General features: G+C 36.5%; 1 protein-coding gene across 7 annotated transcripts in view; it reads left to right on the top strand.

The window, feature by feature from the left end:
- ATM (ATM serine/threonine kinase) overlaps window positions 1-17,823 on the top strand; it is a 139,292-nt gene that overhangs the window by 60,929 nt on the left and 60,540 nt on the right. For 4 of the 7 annotated variants that reach the window (XM_028500941.1, XM_007110688.3, XM_028500940.1 and 1 more), the window contains 7 exons: window positions 6,571-6,745; window positions 7,280-7,444; window positions 8,488-8,620; window positions 9,935-10,030; window positions 12,162-12,333; window positions 15,520-15,661; window positions 16,834-17,010. In XM_028500941.1, coding sequence (XP_028356742.1) covers window positions 6,571-6,745; window positions 7,280-7,444; window positions 8,488-8,620; window positions 9,935-10,030; window positions 12,162-12,333; window positions 15,520-15,661; window positions 16,834-17,010 — 1,060 coding nt within the window. Of the gene's footprint in view, window positions 1-6,570; window positions 6,746-7,279; window positions 7,445-8,487; window positions 8,621-9,934; window positions 10,031-12,161; window positions 12,334-15,519; window positions 15,662-16,833; window positions 17,011-17,823 lie in introns of those variants that run through there. The other 3 variants (XM_007110689.3, XM_024117371.2, XM_024117372.3) reach the window with 3 other exon arrangements.

Below are 17,823 nucleotides of genomic sequence, written 5' to 3'. Positions count from 1 at the left end.
AATTCTGTCCCATTTGTTTATTTTTGTTTTTATTTCTGTTACTCTAGGAGGTGGGTCAAAAAAGATCTTGCTGTGGTTTATGTCAAAGAGTTTTTCCTATGTTTTCCTCTAAGAGTTTTAGAGTGTCTGGTCTTACATTTAAATCTTTAATCCATTTGGAGTTTATTTTTGTGTATGGTGTTATGCAGTGTTCTAATTTCATTCTTTTACATGTAGCTGTCCAGTTTTCCCAGCACCACTTATTGAAGAGGCTGTCTTTTCTACATTGTGTGTTCTTGCTTCCTTTGTCATAAATTAGGTGCCCATATGTGCGTGGCTTTATCTCTGGGCATTCTATCCTGTACCATTGATCTATATTTCTGTTTTTGTGCCAATACCATATTTCTCTTTCTGATTTTTCATTGTTGGTGTATAGGAATGCCAGAGATTTCTGTGCATTAATTTTGTATCCTGCAACCTTACCAAATTCATTGATTAGTTCTAGTAGTTTTCTGGTGACATCTTTAAGATTTTCTATGTATAGTATCATGTCATCGGCAAATAGTGACAGTTTTACTTCTTCTTTTACGATTTGTATTCCTTTTATTTCTTTTTCTTCTCTGATTGCCGTGGATAGGACTTCCAAAACTATGTTGAATAAGAGTGGCGAGAGTGGACATCCTTGTCTTGTTCCTGATCCTAGTAGAAATGCTTTCAGTTTTTCACCATTGAGTATGATGCTTGCTGTAGGTTTGCCATATATAGCCTTTATTTTTTTGAGGTAGGTTCCCTCTATGCCCATTTTCTGGAGAGTTTTTAATCATAAATGGGTGTTGAATTTTGTCAAAAGCTTTTTCTGCATCTTTTGAGATGATCGTGTGGTTTTTATTCCTTAATTTGTTAATGTGGTGTACCACATTGATTGATTTGTGTATATGGAAGAATCCTTGTATCCGTGGGATAAATCCCGCTTGATCATAGTGTATGATCCTTTAATGTGCGTTTGGATTGTTTTTGCTAGTATTTTGTTCAGGGTTTTTGCATCTATGTTCATCAAGTATTGGTCTGTAATTTTCTTTTCTTGTGATATCTTTGTCTGGTTTTGGTATCAGGATGATGGTGGCTTCGTAGAATGAGTTTGGGAGTGTTTCTCCCTGTGCAATTTTTTGGAAGAGTTTGAGAAGTATTGTTGTTAGCTCTTCTCTAAATGTTTGATAGAATTCACCTGTGAAGCCATCTGGTCCTGGACTTGTTTGTTGGAAGATTTTTAATTACAGTTTCAACTTCATTACTCAGGACAGGTCTGTTTATATTTTCTAATTCTTTCTGGTTCAGTCTTGGAGACTGAATTTTTCCAAGAATTTGTCCATTTCTTCACGGTTGTCCATTTTATTGGCATACAGTTGTTGGTGGTAGTCTCTTATAATCCTTTGTATTTCTGCGGTGTCAGTTGTGATTTCTCCTTTTTCACTTATAATTTTATTGATTTGCATCCTCTCCCCTTTTTTCCTGATGAGTCTGGCTAAAGGTTTATCAATTTTGTTTATCTTCTCAAAGAACCAGCTTTTTTTATTTGAGATTTTTCTTTTTTCTTAAGGTGAGATTGAATTGCTATAAACTTCCCTCTTAGAACTGCTTTTGCTGCGTCCCATAGGTTTTGGGTCTTCGTGTTTTCATTTTTGTTTGTTTCTGTGTATTTATTTCTTCTTTGATTTCTTCAGTGATCTCTTGGTTATTTAGTAGCACAATTTTTAACCTCCATGTATTTTTTATTTTTACAGCTTTTTTCTTGTAATTGATTTCCAGTCTCATAGTGTTGTGGTTAGAAAAGATGCCTGATATGATTTCAGTTTTCTTAAATTTTCCGAGGCTTGATTTGTGACCCAAGATGTGATGTATCCTGGAGGATGTTCTGTGTGCACTTGAGAAGAAAGTGTATTCTGCCACTTTTGGATGGAATGTTCTGTTAATATCAAGTAGATCTGTCTGGTATATTGTGTCATTTAAAGCTTGTGTTTGCGTCCCATAGGTTTTGGGTCTTCGTGTTTTCATTTTTGTTTGTTTCTGTGTATTTATTTCTTCTTTGATTTCTTCAGTGATCTCTTGGTTATTTAGTAGCACAATTTTTAACCTCCATGTATTTTTTATTTTTACAGCTTTTTTCTTGTAATTGATTTCCAGTCTCATAGTGTTGTGGTTAGAAAAGATGCCTGATATGATTTCAGTTTTCTTAAATTTTCCGAGGCTTGATTTGTGACCCAAGATGTGATGTATGGCCCTTTAATCCATTTACATTCAAGGTTATTATCTATATGTATGTTCCTATTACCATTTTCTTAATTGTTTTGGGTTTGTTTTTGTAGATCCTTTTCTTCTCTTGTGTTTCCCACTTAGAGAAGTTCCTTTAGCATTTGTTATACAGCTGGTTTGGTGGTGCTGAATTCTCTTAGCTTTTGCTTGTCTGAAAAGCTTTTGTCTTCTCCATTGAATCTGAATGAGATCCTTGCCGGGTAGAGTAATCTTGGTTGTAGGTTTTTCTCTTTCATCACTTTAATTACATCCTGCTGCTCCCTTCTGGCCTGCAGAGTTTCTGCTGAAAAATCAGCTGATAATCTTATGTTATTTTTTGTTTTTCCCTTGCTGCTTTTAATATTTTTTCTTTGAATTTAATTTTTGTTAGTTTGATTAATATATGTGTTGGTGTGTTTTTCCTAAGGGTTATCCTGTATGGGACTCTCTGTGCTTCCTGGACTTGGGTGACTATTTCCTTTCCCATGTTATGAAGTTTACAACTACGATCTCTTCAAATATTTTCTCAGACCCTTTCTTTTTCTCTTCTTTTCTGGGACCCTTATAATTCGAATGTTGGTGTGTTTATTGTTGTCCCAGAGGTCTCTGAGATTGTCTTTAATTCTTTTCATTCCTTTTTCTTTATTCTGCTCCTTGGCAGTTATTTCCACCATTTTGTCTTCCAGCTCACTTATTTGTTTTTCTGCCTCCGTTATTCTGCTACTGATTCCTTCTAGTATATTTTTCATTTTAGTTATTGTGTTGTTCATCTCTGTTTGTTCTTTAGTTCTTCTAGATCTCTGTTAAACATTTCTTGTATTTTCTCATTCCACGCTTCCATTCTGTTTCTGAGATTCTGGATCATTTTTACTATCATTACTCTGAATTCTTTTTCAAGTAGATTGCCTATTTCCTCTTCATTTATTTGGTCTTTTAGGTTTTTACCTTGTTCCTTCATCTGTGACGTATTTTTTTGCCATCTAATTTTTTCTTTTATGAGTGGGACTGTGTTCCTGTTTTACTGGTTGTTTGGCCTGAGACTTCTAACACTTGAGTTTGTAGGCTATTGGGTAGAGCTGGGTCTTGGTGTTGAGATGAGGAGCCCTGTGAGACCTCACTCCAATGAATATCCCCTGGGGTCTGAGGTTCTCTGTTAGTCCAGTGGTTCATAGTTGGAACCCCACCGCAGAAGCTTCCGCCCAACCCCAGGCTCGCCAATCAAGATCCCACAAGCCGCATGGTGTGGCAAGAAAAATAAAAGAAAGAACAATAACAAAGTAAAAAATAAAATTGGACTAGGAAACTAACAGATATGTTAGAAAGAATGTAAAAATTAAATTATAGATGAATCAACCACCGGAAGGTACATCAGTACTATAATAGTAAAAAAGAGAAGGAGGGAAAAGGAAAAAAAAAAAAAGGTGCAGGGCGGGAGGGGGAAGGCATTGGCTGTGGAGAGTGGGCCCTAAGCAAGGGGGAGGTTTGGGTGGTGGGCAGGACCAATGCTCAGGACCCACAGGGCTGGAAAGGGCCCTGGGGGCTGTGGGGGGTGGGGCTTAGGCTCAAGGAACTGAAGGGCCCCAGGCATGCCCCCCACCCCTTGTCTCAGAGGGCAGGGGACCTTATCTGGGAGCCTAGCAGGCTTCCTGGGCTTGAGTGGGCCGGGCAAATGCCCTCCTCTCCTCTCCTGCTCATCTGGTCGGGGGTCTGGGAGGGCCCCTCCCGCCTGTGTCTCCTGATCTCCCCAGCCTCCCTCCTATGCCTGCAGGACCAATGCATCCAGGCAGGGGTGTGAAGGGGGGGCCTTGTAGGGCAGGGGACTGGCCTGGGAGCTCAGGAGCCTCCCCGTGCCTGAGTGAGCAGGCCATTGCCCACCACTCCTCTCCCTCTCCTCCCCAAGGTCCCCTCCCACCTGCCACTCCTGATCTCCCTGGCCTCCCTCCTATGCCCCCAGGACCCACACGGCCTGGTTGGGCTTTGGAGGGGGGGAACCAGCTTGGGAGCTCAGCAGGCCCCCGGCCTGAGTGGGCCAGGCGGTTGCCCTATGCTCCTCGCTTGCTCTTCCCAGGGAGTCCCTCCCACCTGCTTCTCCTGATCTCCCCAGCCTCAGGGGTGCCAATCTTGTCTGGCCTCCACTTCTCCTCCCCCACTCAGTCCCCCTGCGTTCTACTGGTTCACTCTGGGGTTCCTCCTGTCTCCTTGGGGGTCAGAGTCCCCCAGCAGCAGCCAGCAGGCACCCTAGTTGTGGGGAGACACTAACTCTGCATCTTCCCACACCGCCATCTTGACTCCTGCCCTGATGTGTATTCTTTTAATGTGCTGTTAGATTCAGTTTGCTAGTATTTTGTTGAGTTTTGCATATATATATATATATTTATAAGAGTATTAGAGACTATAATTTTCCTGTGGTGTCTTCATCTTACTTTTGTATCAGAGAAATGCTGGCCTCATAAAATGAGTTAGGAAGTGTTCCCTCCTGTTCCCGTTTCTGGAAGGGTTTGAGGTGTTAATTCTTAAGTGTTTGTAGTGTTCTTCAAGTCTTTCTTTTTTAATGTAGCTGTTTACTGTAACATAGTTACAGTAAACAGCACTGCCCTTGCTGAATCCCATTAGTTTTGGTATGCTGTATCTAAATTTTCATTTGTCTTTAAGCTCTTTTAGCATGTTTAAGACAGTTGTTTGACAATGTCTTTGCCTAATAATTCCAGTCTGACCTTCCTAGGGAACTGTTTTAGTCAATATATTTTATTCCTTTGAAGGGTCCATACTTTCCTATTCCTTTGAATGCCTTGTGATTTTTTTTGTTGAAACTGGACATTTTAATATTATGATATATTACCTATGGAAATCAGATTTTCCCCTTCCCCAAGGTTTGACTTTTTTTTTTTTTTTGAATTGTTGAAAGCTGTAGTGGTACATTTGTTTCATGAATTTACTCAACTGTTTTTCTAGAGAGCGTATTCCTTGCCATTGTAGTCACTGAAGACTGTTGCTTAACTTGTGTTCAGGTAGCGTTTTGACAGAGATTTCCTTGAATACCAGGAGCCAAAGAGAGAGAAAGGGAGAGAGAAAACCTTTCCTAGTCTTTACAGATTGGCTCTGTGTTAAGACTTTCCTTCAGCATTTAGCTTGGCTTGCACTGAGCCTAAGGTTAAGCCCAAAGTGAAAGATTATTGTCTTCTTAGGTAGTTTTTGAGCAAGCACCTTACCCTGGGCATGTGTGACTTTATAAATTCCCTGAAAATGTGAGTGAATTTTCTTTTTAAATTTATTTTTGGCTGTGTTGGGTCTTCGTTGCTGCACGTGGGCTTTCTCTAGTTGCGGCGAGCAGGGGCTACTCTTCATTGCAGTGCGCGGGCTTCTCGTTGGGGTGGCTTCTCTTGTGGAGCACAGGCTCTAGGTGCGCGGGCTTCAGTAGTTGTGGCACATGGGCTCAGTAATTGTGGCTCGTGGGCTCTAGAGCGCAGGCTCAGTAGTTGTGGCACACAGGCTTAGTTGCTCCGTGGCATGTGGGATCTTCCCAGACCAGGGCTCGAACACATGTCCCCTGCATTGGCAGGCAGATTCTTAACCACTGCGCCACCAGGGAAGCCCAATGTGAGTGATTTTGAGTGTTCTAACTTTACAAGGAAACTCTCTCTCTAGCTTTTCATCCTAGGCATTAGGCAGTCTGTTATCCCAGGCAGCTGTGGGTTGTTGGTTAGCCTTACAATGTTTTCAAGCAGTGCCCTCAGCTTTTCCAGCCTGTAGGAGACCCAAGTTAGGAAAAACAAGAGCCAAGCACCTTACATTAGTCTTCAGGTAGCTCCCAGACAGGTTTAGAACAGACATACACAATCATTGGTGAATAAGATATGCTCTGCTCCCCTCAGAACGAAGGACCAGGATCCCACCTTGGAAATGGGGACTGCAGTTTTCATGACTATTGCCAGGCTGGGGGTGTCATGGGGCAAGGGCAAGTAAAATCACCACAAAGCTTTCCTAGTTTTTAAGTTTCCTTTTTCTTGATATCAGTGATTGCTTGATTGCTGTAAACTTTTGACTGTTTTACAGAGTTCTAACAAAGCTCTTACAGTTTGCTTGTTTTTCAGTGTTTCTGTCAGGGGAGCTTGGAGCTTCCTACTCTGTCATTTTGCTGATGTCACTTCTCTTTTCGGGTTTTAAACTATTAAGGACTTAGATGTGAAAGTGACTTTTATGTCAAGCCACATCAGAATTAGAGCTGTTGAATAAAAGTGACTTTTGAATGAGTTTATGTCAAAGTAGTGTCCTAGAACTTACTGTTTTTTCCCCCTATATTAGGCCTTCTCATTTCATGGATGTGTCATTACGTAGCTTCTCCCTTTGTTGTGACCTGTTAAGCCGGGTTTGCCACACAGCAGTAACTTACTGTAAGGATGCTTTAGAAAGTCATCTTCATGTTATTGTTGGTACACTTATACCCCTTGTGGATGATCAGATGGAGGTTCAGGAACAGGTAATTTCCCAAATCATATTCAAACTGATATTTGAAATACACTGGTAAAGTATTGTTGGAAGGAGCTGAGTGTTTTATGTTTACTTGGTGTAATCAGTAATTTTAGTGGAAATATTCTTTGAAAAATGGCGGGGAAAACATTCTCAGTGAATTAATCCTTGTAATCATTTAATTACAGAGCACCTAGTAATTTTGATCTAATAAATGACCTGATTTCTATCTCTTACTTATACTGAAGTGTAGAGGTAGTCAAAACTAAGGATGTAGTTCACTCTACTATGATGGTGTGTGAGGTATTACTTATATAAAATGTTTCAGTAATATTGACAACTGTATACCTCAGTGTCCATCCTGTAGTAAAGGCCTTACATATTTGTTGAATTATTTGAAAGCACAGAAACGGTAGTAGCTGGGTGCCTTAGAAGTGATTTTATCTGAACTAAGTAGAGTTTTTATCATTTATTACAGTGGGTTTGCTTTAAAATATCTTAATCCATTTCTCCCCTTGATTTTTTCTTTTTTAATTATGTTTAGGTATTGGACTTGTTGAAATACTTAGTGATTGATAACAAGGATAATGAAAATCTCTATATCACGATTAAACTTTTAGATCCTTTTCCTGACCATGTTGTCTTCAGGGATTTGCGTATTACTCAGCAGAAAATCAAATACAGTAGAGGACCCTTTTCACTTTTGGAGGTAATAATTATTACATAATATTGCTATTTTGTATTAGAGAGGTTAGTAGTACTTTTTGGAAACCTCTAATGCTCTGAAAGTAAAATCCAATCTTTTTCAAAAATTGTGATTGGGCTTCCCTGGTGGTGCAGTGTTTGAGAGTCCGCCTGCCCATGCAGGGGACACGGGTTTGTGCCTCGGTCTGGGAAGATCCCACATGCCGCGGAGCGGCTAGGCCCGTGAGCCATGGCTGCTGAGCCTGTGCGTCTGGAGCCTGTGCTCTGCGATGGGAGAGGCCACAACAGTGAGAGAGGCCCGCGTACTGCAAAAAAAAAAAAAAAAAAAAAAAAAAAATTGTGATTAAAGAAAACATAACATGAAATCTGTCCTCTTAACAGATAAAAAACGGAATCTTAATATATACTCTTGCATTGCAGTAAAAGTGTAAATTCAAAATTTCTTGATAAAGATCTGAATTTAAATATTGAAGAAATATGATATAAAATATGCGTGATTTTCATACACATAAGATTATTAATAACTCAAAATTACCATCTGACCCTCTGTTGGACAATATAATGTTTGAATTAGAGAAGGTATATAACTTTCTGAAGAGTTTTTCAAGTTTTAATCTTGTTTTAACCTTTATAAACTTCAAAACTATGTTCAGATAGATTTTTCTTTATAAATCTTATTATAATTTTAAAATTATACTCTACATTTGACTATAATAAGTATGAAAATGTGGTTAAATATATTAAGATAAATCTAGAGTTGCAGTACTAAATAAATAGAAATTTAAGCTTTTCCCTCTGAGTATGCTAGAACAATCTTAAACTCTAAATACTGTGTCATGAGAGAGTCTATTGCAATTTAAATGATTAAAACATTGTAGGACTTGAAGTGAAATAAGTAATTTATTTCGACCTTGTTTGGTAGTAACAGTGTTATGAATCAGTATCTGTAGAAGGCACTAATTTAAAAAAATTTTTAAGTTTTATTTTACAGACTCAACCAATACATGTCAAAAGCAAGTTACATTTTTAGCTAATTTTCTCTTTTAGGAAATTAACCATTTTCTCTCAGTAAATGTTTATGATGCACTTCCATTGACAAGGCTTGAAGGATTGAAGGATCTTCGAAGACAACTAGAGCAACATAAAGATCAGATGATGGATCTTATGAGAGCATCTCAGGGTACTAATTTTAATGACTTGGGTTATTTGTACCCATTTCTTTTTGAAAAAATCTTTTATAAATTCTTGCTCTTGGTTTAATTGCCACAGATTTAGTTCATTTCAGACCCTCATCAGTTCTCATTTAGTTATGAAAGACTTCCTAAGTGGTCTCCTTACCTTGAACTACTCCCATTTTATCCGTTCTCTGCACTTCTGCCAGAATAAGTCCAAATCATGTTATTCTACTGCTTAAAAAATGTTAACAATTTGCTACTGCCTAAAAGAAAGTTTTGAATTCCTTAGAGCAGGCATGCAAGGTAATTTGTCTCTGCCTACTACCCCAATTTATTTAAATAAAAGAAATGTTATTTTTCACTTTATTTTAAACATCTTAGCCATGTATGTGTTTTGTGTGTATGTATATATTTGTGTGTTTTGTATATATACATATATTTATATGTGTTTCTAGGTTTTTGGTTTTTTTTTTTACTTAAAACATCCATTTTATGTTGATTTGATTTGAGTTTAGGTTATTATAGTACCGCACTTGGTGGAAACTCTTTCTGCTTATGTTTTGATTTTCATCTTCCTGAGCTCATTAACTTCATGTTTCTATTGTGATATTTTTATCCTCAGTACTTTAAAAAATTAATTTTGTTTTGACCATCCGAAATCTGAGTTTCTAGTATATTTGTTCTTGAGATAGGTATATATATATAAAACATGAACCCCTCTTTCTGTCTCCTGTTCTTGTGTGTTTGGGTATTTTATTGATCCAGACCAATATAGCCAATAGATGTTTATAGCTACTTAAATTTAAGTGAATTAAAATTCAATAAAATATAAAGTTCAATTTCTTTGTTGTATTAGCACATGTCAAATTCTCTGTAGTAACATGTGGCTCGTGGCTGTCATTGGACAGCATAGATTATACACCATTTTCATCATTGCAGAAAGTTCTCTTGGACAGTGCTGGTCTATATGCAAGAGGCTAAAAAACCAAGCATGCTCCCAAGGTTCCTTCTGGTTTAATGTTGAATGATTATGTGTTTCTAACTGTGATTTTGCTAAGGTATTGATTTCTCTGCACAACTTAAGACATTTTTCTCTCTGTGTCTGCCAAATATTGCTGATCATTTTTACATTATTCTCTTTAAGAAGAAAGTTCAGATACATTCATTCACTTCATATTTTTGAAATGCTCACAATTTAAAATCTTTTTTAAAAACTTTGTAAAAGTTTTCTAGTCACACAATTTAATATATGAGCTTAGTATAAAGAAAAGTGTTTTCTTCACTGTAGCTTAAACTAATTTCTTCAAAATTGCTTCTAGATAACCCTCCAGATGGCATAATGGTGAAGCTAGTTGTCAGCTTGTTGCAGTTAGCCAAGATGGCAGTAAACCACACTGGTGAAAGAGAAGTTTTAGGTAAACTATTTGGCTGAATGAATATGAGTTTTTTTGTTTGGATGGTCATCGTCATAGCATTTTAAAAATCACTACAAGTTTGTTATTTGGAATATTGGGGAAATGTGAGATGCTTTTTATATTTCTGTTTAGTTCAAGTCTCCCTAAGCAGCCCTCCTTTCATATTTTCCTCCCTTAGATATTTATGAAAAGTAAAAAGTTAGTGATTAACACATGCACATAACTATTAATTTGAAAATGCTTTGTGAATATTTAGGAAAGTCAGAAAAACCTATTTGTAGCATTAAGTTGCAAATAAATTGACCTCTGATACATTTTATAGATATAACTGACTGGTACTTAATATCTTTTTTATATAACAAAGAATGAGGGCTTGGAGGGCTATATTAAGCTCAGATATTACAACCATATTCAAGTCCTTTTCTGCCACCATTTGGGGGTAACCTAATGTAAGATAAATAGCCAGCATCATGCCTGGTATAGGTGTTTTAGATTTGGTGATCACAGGATGGAAAAATCACATGATTAAAGTCAGCTTGAAGTTGTCATGATATAATTGCTTCAAATAAGAAAAGTGGAAGAAATAAGAGATGCTTCACAGATTCTACTGTCTTTCAACAGCGTCTTCCTTAACTTCTCAGTGGAGGTCTAGTGTCTAGGGTACTTCTTTTCTTGTAAATTTTTTATTGAAATATATCTTACATATAGAAAAGTCGTAAGTATATAACTTGAAGAATTTTTTGCAAAGAGAACACACCTGTGCATCTGGCACCCAGACCAAGAAACAGAACCTTATCAGTACTCTAGAACTTTCCTTTGACCAAGGAATTTACCCTTTGTCCATAGTAGCACTGCTTCTGGGGACAAATGTAACTTGCTACAGGAGGCCTAAGTGGCTTTCCTGCATAGCATAAAATCTTAGTGATTTGTACCCACAGCTAATATCATATTTAATGGTGAAAGACTGAATGTCTTCCTCAGATCAGGAATGAGACAAAGTTGCCCACTGCTATTCACCATTATACTGGAAGTTATAGCCAGAGCAATTGAACAAAAACTGGAAAGCAAAGACGTAAAAACTATCTCTAGGGCTTCCCTGGTGGCTCAGTGGTTGAGAGTCCGCCTGCCAATGCAGGGGACACGGGTTCGTGCCCTGGTCTGGGAAGATCCCATATGCCGCGGAGCGGCTAGGCCCATGAGCCACGGCCACTGAGCCTGCACATCCAGAGCAACGGGAGAGGCCACAACAGTGAGAGGCCCGTGAAAAACCTATCTCTATTCACAGATGACATTACTGTATATATATATATTTAGAAAGTCCCAGAAAATCTATAGGAAAGTTACTATAAGAGACATAATAAATGAATTCAGCCAACTTGCAGGATACAAGATCAACACACAAAATTCATTTGTGTTTCTGTACACCAGCAGTGAACAATCTAAGAAGGAAATTCCATTCCATTTACAATTCCATTTATAATAGCATCTAAGAGAATTAAATACCTGGGATAATTTTAGTTAAGGAGGTGAAAGACTTTTACACATTCTGTTTTTTAGAAGTAAGACACTAAGTACAGCCCACACTCAAGGGAAGAAATAGGCTCCACCTTTTGAAAGGAGGACTATCAAATAATTTTTTAACATGTTTTATTAAATTCCATCATGACTGAGAAAGAACATGAGGGGGCCCTCTGGCATCTTGAAAACATCTGTCTTCATCTGGGTAGTGATAATACAGGTGGGAAAAAAAATGTGTGTTCCTGCATGTATGTGTATGTGTGTGTGTGTGAATTTTCACTGAACTGAGTATTTAAGATTTGTGGTCTTTATGTAATACCCCCCAGAAAATTGATACTCGCATACAGCTGCTATATTTAGACTTTCCTTAAAAACTACATTCTACTAGTTAATCTATCTCTTGGATGTAATTTTATAGGGGAAAATAATGCCGACATGGATGATATGTAAAGAAATGATACAGTATTTTGTAGCTTCTTTAATCTATTCAACATCTTTGAGAAAACATTTAAATCTTAAAGGATGACAAAACATATTTTTGAAATTAGAAAATTTCTGTTTTATGTATGATCTCTTAGCTATGACTTTACTGAAATGGAATTTCTATATATAGAGGCTGTTGGAAGCTGCTTGGGAGAAGTGGGTCCTATAGATTTCTCTACAATAGCTATACAATATAGTAAAGATACATCTTATACCAAGGCCCTTGAGTTATTTGAAGATAAAGAACTTCAGTGGACCATCATAATGCTGACCTACCTGAATAATACACTGGTAGAAGATTGGTGAGTATTTAATGATACCTTGTACCTGATAGCACTTAATCTGACATTCAAGATTGATACCTCATATGAATTACCATTTCCAATAACTAAAGCATTCTCCTTTTAGTTGCCATACTTGCAGTCTTAAATATTTAATGAATATCATTGTATTTTTATTAATTCACATAATTACTAAAACCCTACTACTATATGCCAGGTAACTTGATATAGTGATAGATATACCAGACAAGATCCATGTTAAATTTTAGTGAGAGTAGACTAGACAAACAATATGAATACTACCAAGTGGTTCCACACAAAACATTAAGATAGGGGAATGTAAATGGGGATATTTTGTACACTTGTCAGAATCAAAGGTGCCACTCTCCCCCTGGCTAGACATTTTGATCCTTTTAAAATAAGTCATAGAGCAGAAATTTTTTTTTTTTAACATCTTTATTGGAGTATAACTGTTTTACAATAGTGTGTTAGTTTCTCCTCCACTCTCTCACTTCGTCACAGCTTACCCTTCCCCCTCCCCATGTCCTCAAGTCCATGCTCTAGTAGGTCTGTGTTTTATTCCTGTCCTACCACTAATCTCTTCATGACATTTTTTTTTCTTAGATTCCATATATATGTGTTAGCATACGGTATTTGTTTTTCTCCTTCTGACTTACTTCACTCTGTATGACAGACTCCAGGTCTATCCACCTCATTACAAATAACTCAGTTTCATTTCTTTTTATGGCTGAGTAATATTCCATTGTATATATGTGCCACATCTTCTTTATCCATTCATCTGTTGATGGACAGTTAGGTTGCTTCCATGTCCTGGCTATTGTAAATAGAGAGCAGAAATTTTTTAACTCCAAAAGTCTTAAGCTAATCAGGGCTTTCTTTTGCCCATTAATGCATAGAATGCAAAACAAAATTGCAACAAATAGTATAATTTCAGCTTGCTGATTATGAGATTACTTTTTCTCCGTCTTCCACTCCCCATTTATCTATCTATTTATTTGCAGTTATCTATTTATTATTTACAGATCCTTGAACAATGTGGGGGTTGGGATGCTGACCCTTTGCTCAGTGGAAAATTCATGTATAGTTATAGTTGGCCCTCCCTATCCGTGGTTCTGCATCCGAGGAGTCAACCAACTGCAGATTGTGTAGTACTGTAGTATTTACTGTTGAAAAAAATCCATGTATAAGTGGACCTGTACAGTTCAAATCCTCGTTGTTCAAGGGCCAGATGTATTTATTTTGATATATTTGAGCACCTTATCGCCACCATTTTTGGAGACTGGGTTCAAAGGATTTTTGCCCACAATTGGGCATCTTTTTAAGTAAATAGGTATTTTGCATCCATTTCCCTATAACACCCCCCACTTCTCTTGGGGAATAAATGATTGGCAATAATGTCTACCTGCTCTGTTTTCATTGTTGATTTAATGGACATATATCTTTCACTCTTTTGTTGTTGTTGTTACAGTAAAAAGGCTGGTATGATTTCCTTCCCAACTTTTTATTATAAAAATTTTCAAGCATACAGCAAAATTGAAAGAATTTTACAGTAAATACTCATATACTCACCACTTAGATTCTTCCTAGATTCTACTATTATTATCCTTGTTTTATCACATTTAGCCATCCTCCTATCCATTTATTAATCTATCTCATTTTAAAAAATGTATTTCAAATTATATCTAGCACAGCTTTAGAAGAGATTTTCCACAGAAAATTTGCAAGCACTAAGTGTTTCATTTGTTACACAGTAATTTGCAATTGGTTTTTCTGAAGAAGGTGCACAGAAATATTAGTGTGATTAAACTTGAGAACCACAGAGATAGGTACAATTTGTTTTTCATGTCTTTTTTTGTAAGAAGAAAAAAATCATTACATGTTTGAGGGGCCTCAGGTATACAAAGGGAATGTTGACCAAGGAATTCCCAGAATCATGGAAGGCTTCTCGGAGGAAGTGTCATCTAGCTGATCTGAGTGATCAGGAATCAGCTAGAAGTTGATTAGGGATAAAATATTGCATACAGGGAATAGCTAGAATGGAAATAAGCTTCATGTGTTTGAGGATCAGAAAAAGCCTGGTGTGGAAGAAGATGGTATGAAATGAAATTAGAAAGGTAGGACTAATTATGATTTAAAAATTTGGATTTTATTTGAAATACATAAGGAAGCCATGGAGTTTTAAGCAGAGTAGTACCATGATGCAACTCACATTTTTACTCTGACATATATGGCAAATGGCTTGTGATAGGGCAAAAATGGAAACAGAAAGCTGATTATGAAACTATTGCAGTAGTCTAGAGGAGAAATGGTGACTTGGATAAGGGTGGCGGTAATGGAGATGAGATGGAACACGGATGGAACTAGGGTATGTTTTTAACAGAGAGGCAGCAGGACGTGCTGATGAATTGGATGTGGAAGAGTGAGGGAAAGAGAGGAATGAGAGATGAATCCAAGTTTAGGGTTTATGCTTCTTTGTCTTAAACTGAGACATAGAATTAAGCCTTTACTTGACAGCTCATCATCATTTATAGTATCAGGCTTTATGACATTTTTTGTCAGCTGTCATATTTCAGTACTCTTGTATTGCAGCCCTCCATTACCTAATTTTTTGCAAAAGAGAAGGACGTTCAATTTTTTATTAGAGGTTTTAGATGCCTTACCTAATGATTTCAACTAGCTTCTGGTCAGAATAAGTACATACTTACTGTTTGTTTAAAATTGGTCTAGACAATAATTTTATCATTTGTAGGGAAATTTCATTCTGTGTTACCCCCAATTATTTGTACCTCTTAGACAAAATGGTATCAATATTTTTTTCTTGGGTGAATTAGTATTCTGTCATTCTTATTACTCATTCTTATTAGTCAATGTTATTCTCAAGTATTTCTTTTTATGAGTTTTTAATTTATAGTAGTCATAATATAAACTTTATTATATTGAATGAAGGGAATTGCTGTTACAGTGATTAGTAACTCATGTTTACCCAAGGAATATTAAAAATCCTTTGACAATTTTTGCTTTGATGTTATAGAATTTTATAGATGTAAAATTTCCTAATAAACGTAAACATTTCCTAATACAAATTTAAAATTTTAGATTTTAATTTTTTCATTGGGAGTTGCTTAACATTCATCAAGATTAATAGTTGATATACTTTGTGGCATATGAATTATATGTGTTTTTCAGTGTCAAAGTGCGATCAGCAGCTGTTACCTGTTTGAAAAGCATTTTAGCCACAAAAACTGGACATAGTTTCTGGGAGATTTATAAGATGACAAATGATCCCATGCTGATCTATCTACAGCCTTTTCGAACATCAAGAAAAAAGGTCTCTCAAATAATGAATGTTTATTGAATATCCACTATATCTAGAACAGTTCTATTTGCTGTGGGATATGAATATCACATTGCTTAATTACACTAACATTTAACCTTTCTTGGAAATAATTCTAGCTGTACTTTTTGAATCCGAGGGATTTGTATTTTTAGTTATGGCAGTGTGGAAAAGCTGAGATAGGGAGCCTAAAGAAATAATGGTTGATTTGGGGGGATAGGAGGAGTTCTTTTTTATTTATTTATTTTTTTAATAGATCTTTATTGGAGTATAATTGCTTCACAATATTGTGTTAGTTTCTGTTGCACAACAAAGCGAATCAGCCATATGCATACACATGTTCCCATATTCCCTGGTAGGAGGAGTTCTTAATGACAGGCTTTTTTTCCTTAGGAGTAGAAAACCCTTACTTTGATCCCATGAAAGCCATTTATAGATATTGTGATCAACAAGCAAGTGTTTATTTCCACAGCAAATTAAAGTATCACAACCCTCTAGTGAAATTTAAGATGGCCTATAGATTTCTCCCTTTTTCATGTTGATATCATAACAAGGTTCCACTGAAAGTACTCTATGAAAGATACTTAAGAACCCTTACTTCTCCTTTATTTTGTTTAATATTTTCTTTTCATAAAGCAACTGAGAAATATGCTGTTAAGTTTTCACCAATTTAACTTCAGGGCTTACACCCATCATTGAAATGATACTTTTAATGTATCATAATATAATTTTGGTCTCAGTGAAATTATTGACAATATAAGCTATTAATAAAACTAATAGTATAACCTGTAAAACACTGTAGTTTTAACATTTAAAAATTTCATTGCATTCCGAAATCAACTCTGTATGGTAGATTTGGACTGGATTCATACATGAGACAGATGAGGCAGAGAGTCTGTGATTTGTTTAACATACCGCTAGTGAGCTGAGAGTAGAAGTTAAGTTTCCTGCTGTTTAGATCAGTAATTTTTTACCAGATGACTCTGCCTCTCATAAACATAAATGTATTTTAATTTTAAAATGTAACTGATGCCTCAAGATTTAGTTTTAAGCATATTTAGTTTTATTTGGAAACATTTGTTTATGCCTAGATATTTGTTTGGCATAGGAAAGGTAACATGTATTTCTGGTTACCTTATTTACGTTTTCTCATCACTTTTTTCTAGTTTTTAGAAGTACCTAGACTTGACAAAGAAAGTCCTTTAGAAGTCTTGGATGATACAAGCCTGTGGATTCCTCAAAGTGAAAATCATGACATTTGGATAAAGACACTGACTTGTGCTTTTTTGAATAGTGGAGGCACAAAAAGTGAAGTTCTTCAGTTATTAAAGCCAATGTGTGAGGTAAGAAGATTAATTAGTCTGACTTATTCCCTTTCTAACTTTGTTTTTTTCATTTGAGCTTTCTCATAATAATTTTCTTTGATGGTCTCATTCCATTTCTCTTTTGTGTGAATGTTCATGGCCTGTATATAAAAAGAGTGCTTTGTACTGCACATCATCTTCATGCAACGTCACCTATACTCAGCTGTTGTGAATCCATCCAACAGGGCCTCTTTATTTAGCCAGAACTTTATGCAGTAGGTTTCAGCTGCAGGGTAGCTACATATTGGATGCTGTGTTAGTTTCTGCTGTAGAGCAAAGTGAATCAGTTATACATATACATATATCTGCTCTTTTTTAGATTCTTTTCCCATATAGGTCATTACAGAGTATTAGGAAGATTTCCCTGTGCTATACAGTAGGTCCTTACTAGTTATCTATTTTATATACAGTAGTGTGTGTATGTCAATCCCAGTCTCCCAATTTATGCACCCCTCACTGTCCCCCCGGTAACCATAAGTTTGTTTTCTACATCTGTGACTCTATTTCTGTTTTGTAAATAATACCATTTGTACCATATTATTAGATTCCACATATAAGTGATATATGATATTTGTCTTTGACTGACTTCACTCAATATGACAATCTCTAGGTCCATCCATGTTGCTATAAATGGCATTATTTCGTTCTTTTTTTATGGCTGAGTAATATTCCACTGTATATATGTACCACATCTTTTTTATCCATTCCTCTGTTGATGGAAATTTAGGTTGCTTCCATGTCCTGGCTATTGTAAATAATGCTGCAGTAAACATCGGGGTGCATGAATTGTTT

The sequence above is a fragment of the Physeter macrocephalus genome, chromosome 16, assembly GCF_002837175.3.
Source record: "Physeter macrocephalus isolate SW-GA chromosome 16, ASM283717v5, whole genome shotgun sequence".
NCBI lineage: Eukaryota > Metazoa > Chordata > Mammalia > Artiodactyla > Physeteridae > Physeter > Physeter macrocephalus.
This window is presented reverse-complemented; position numbering and strand designations above follow the sequence as displayed.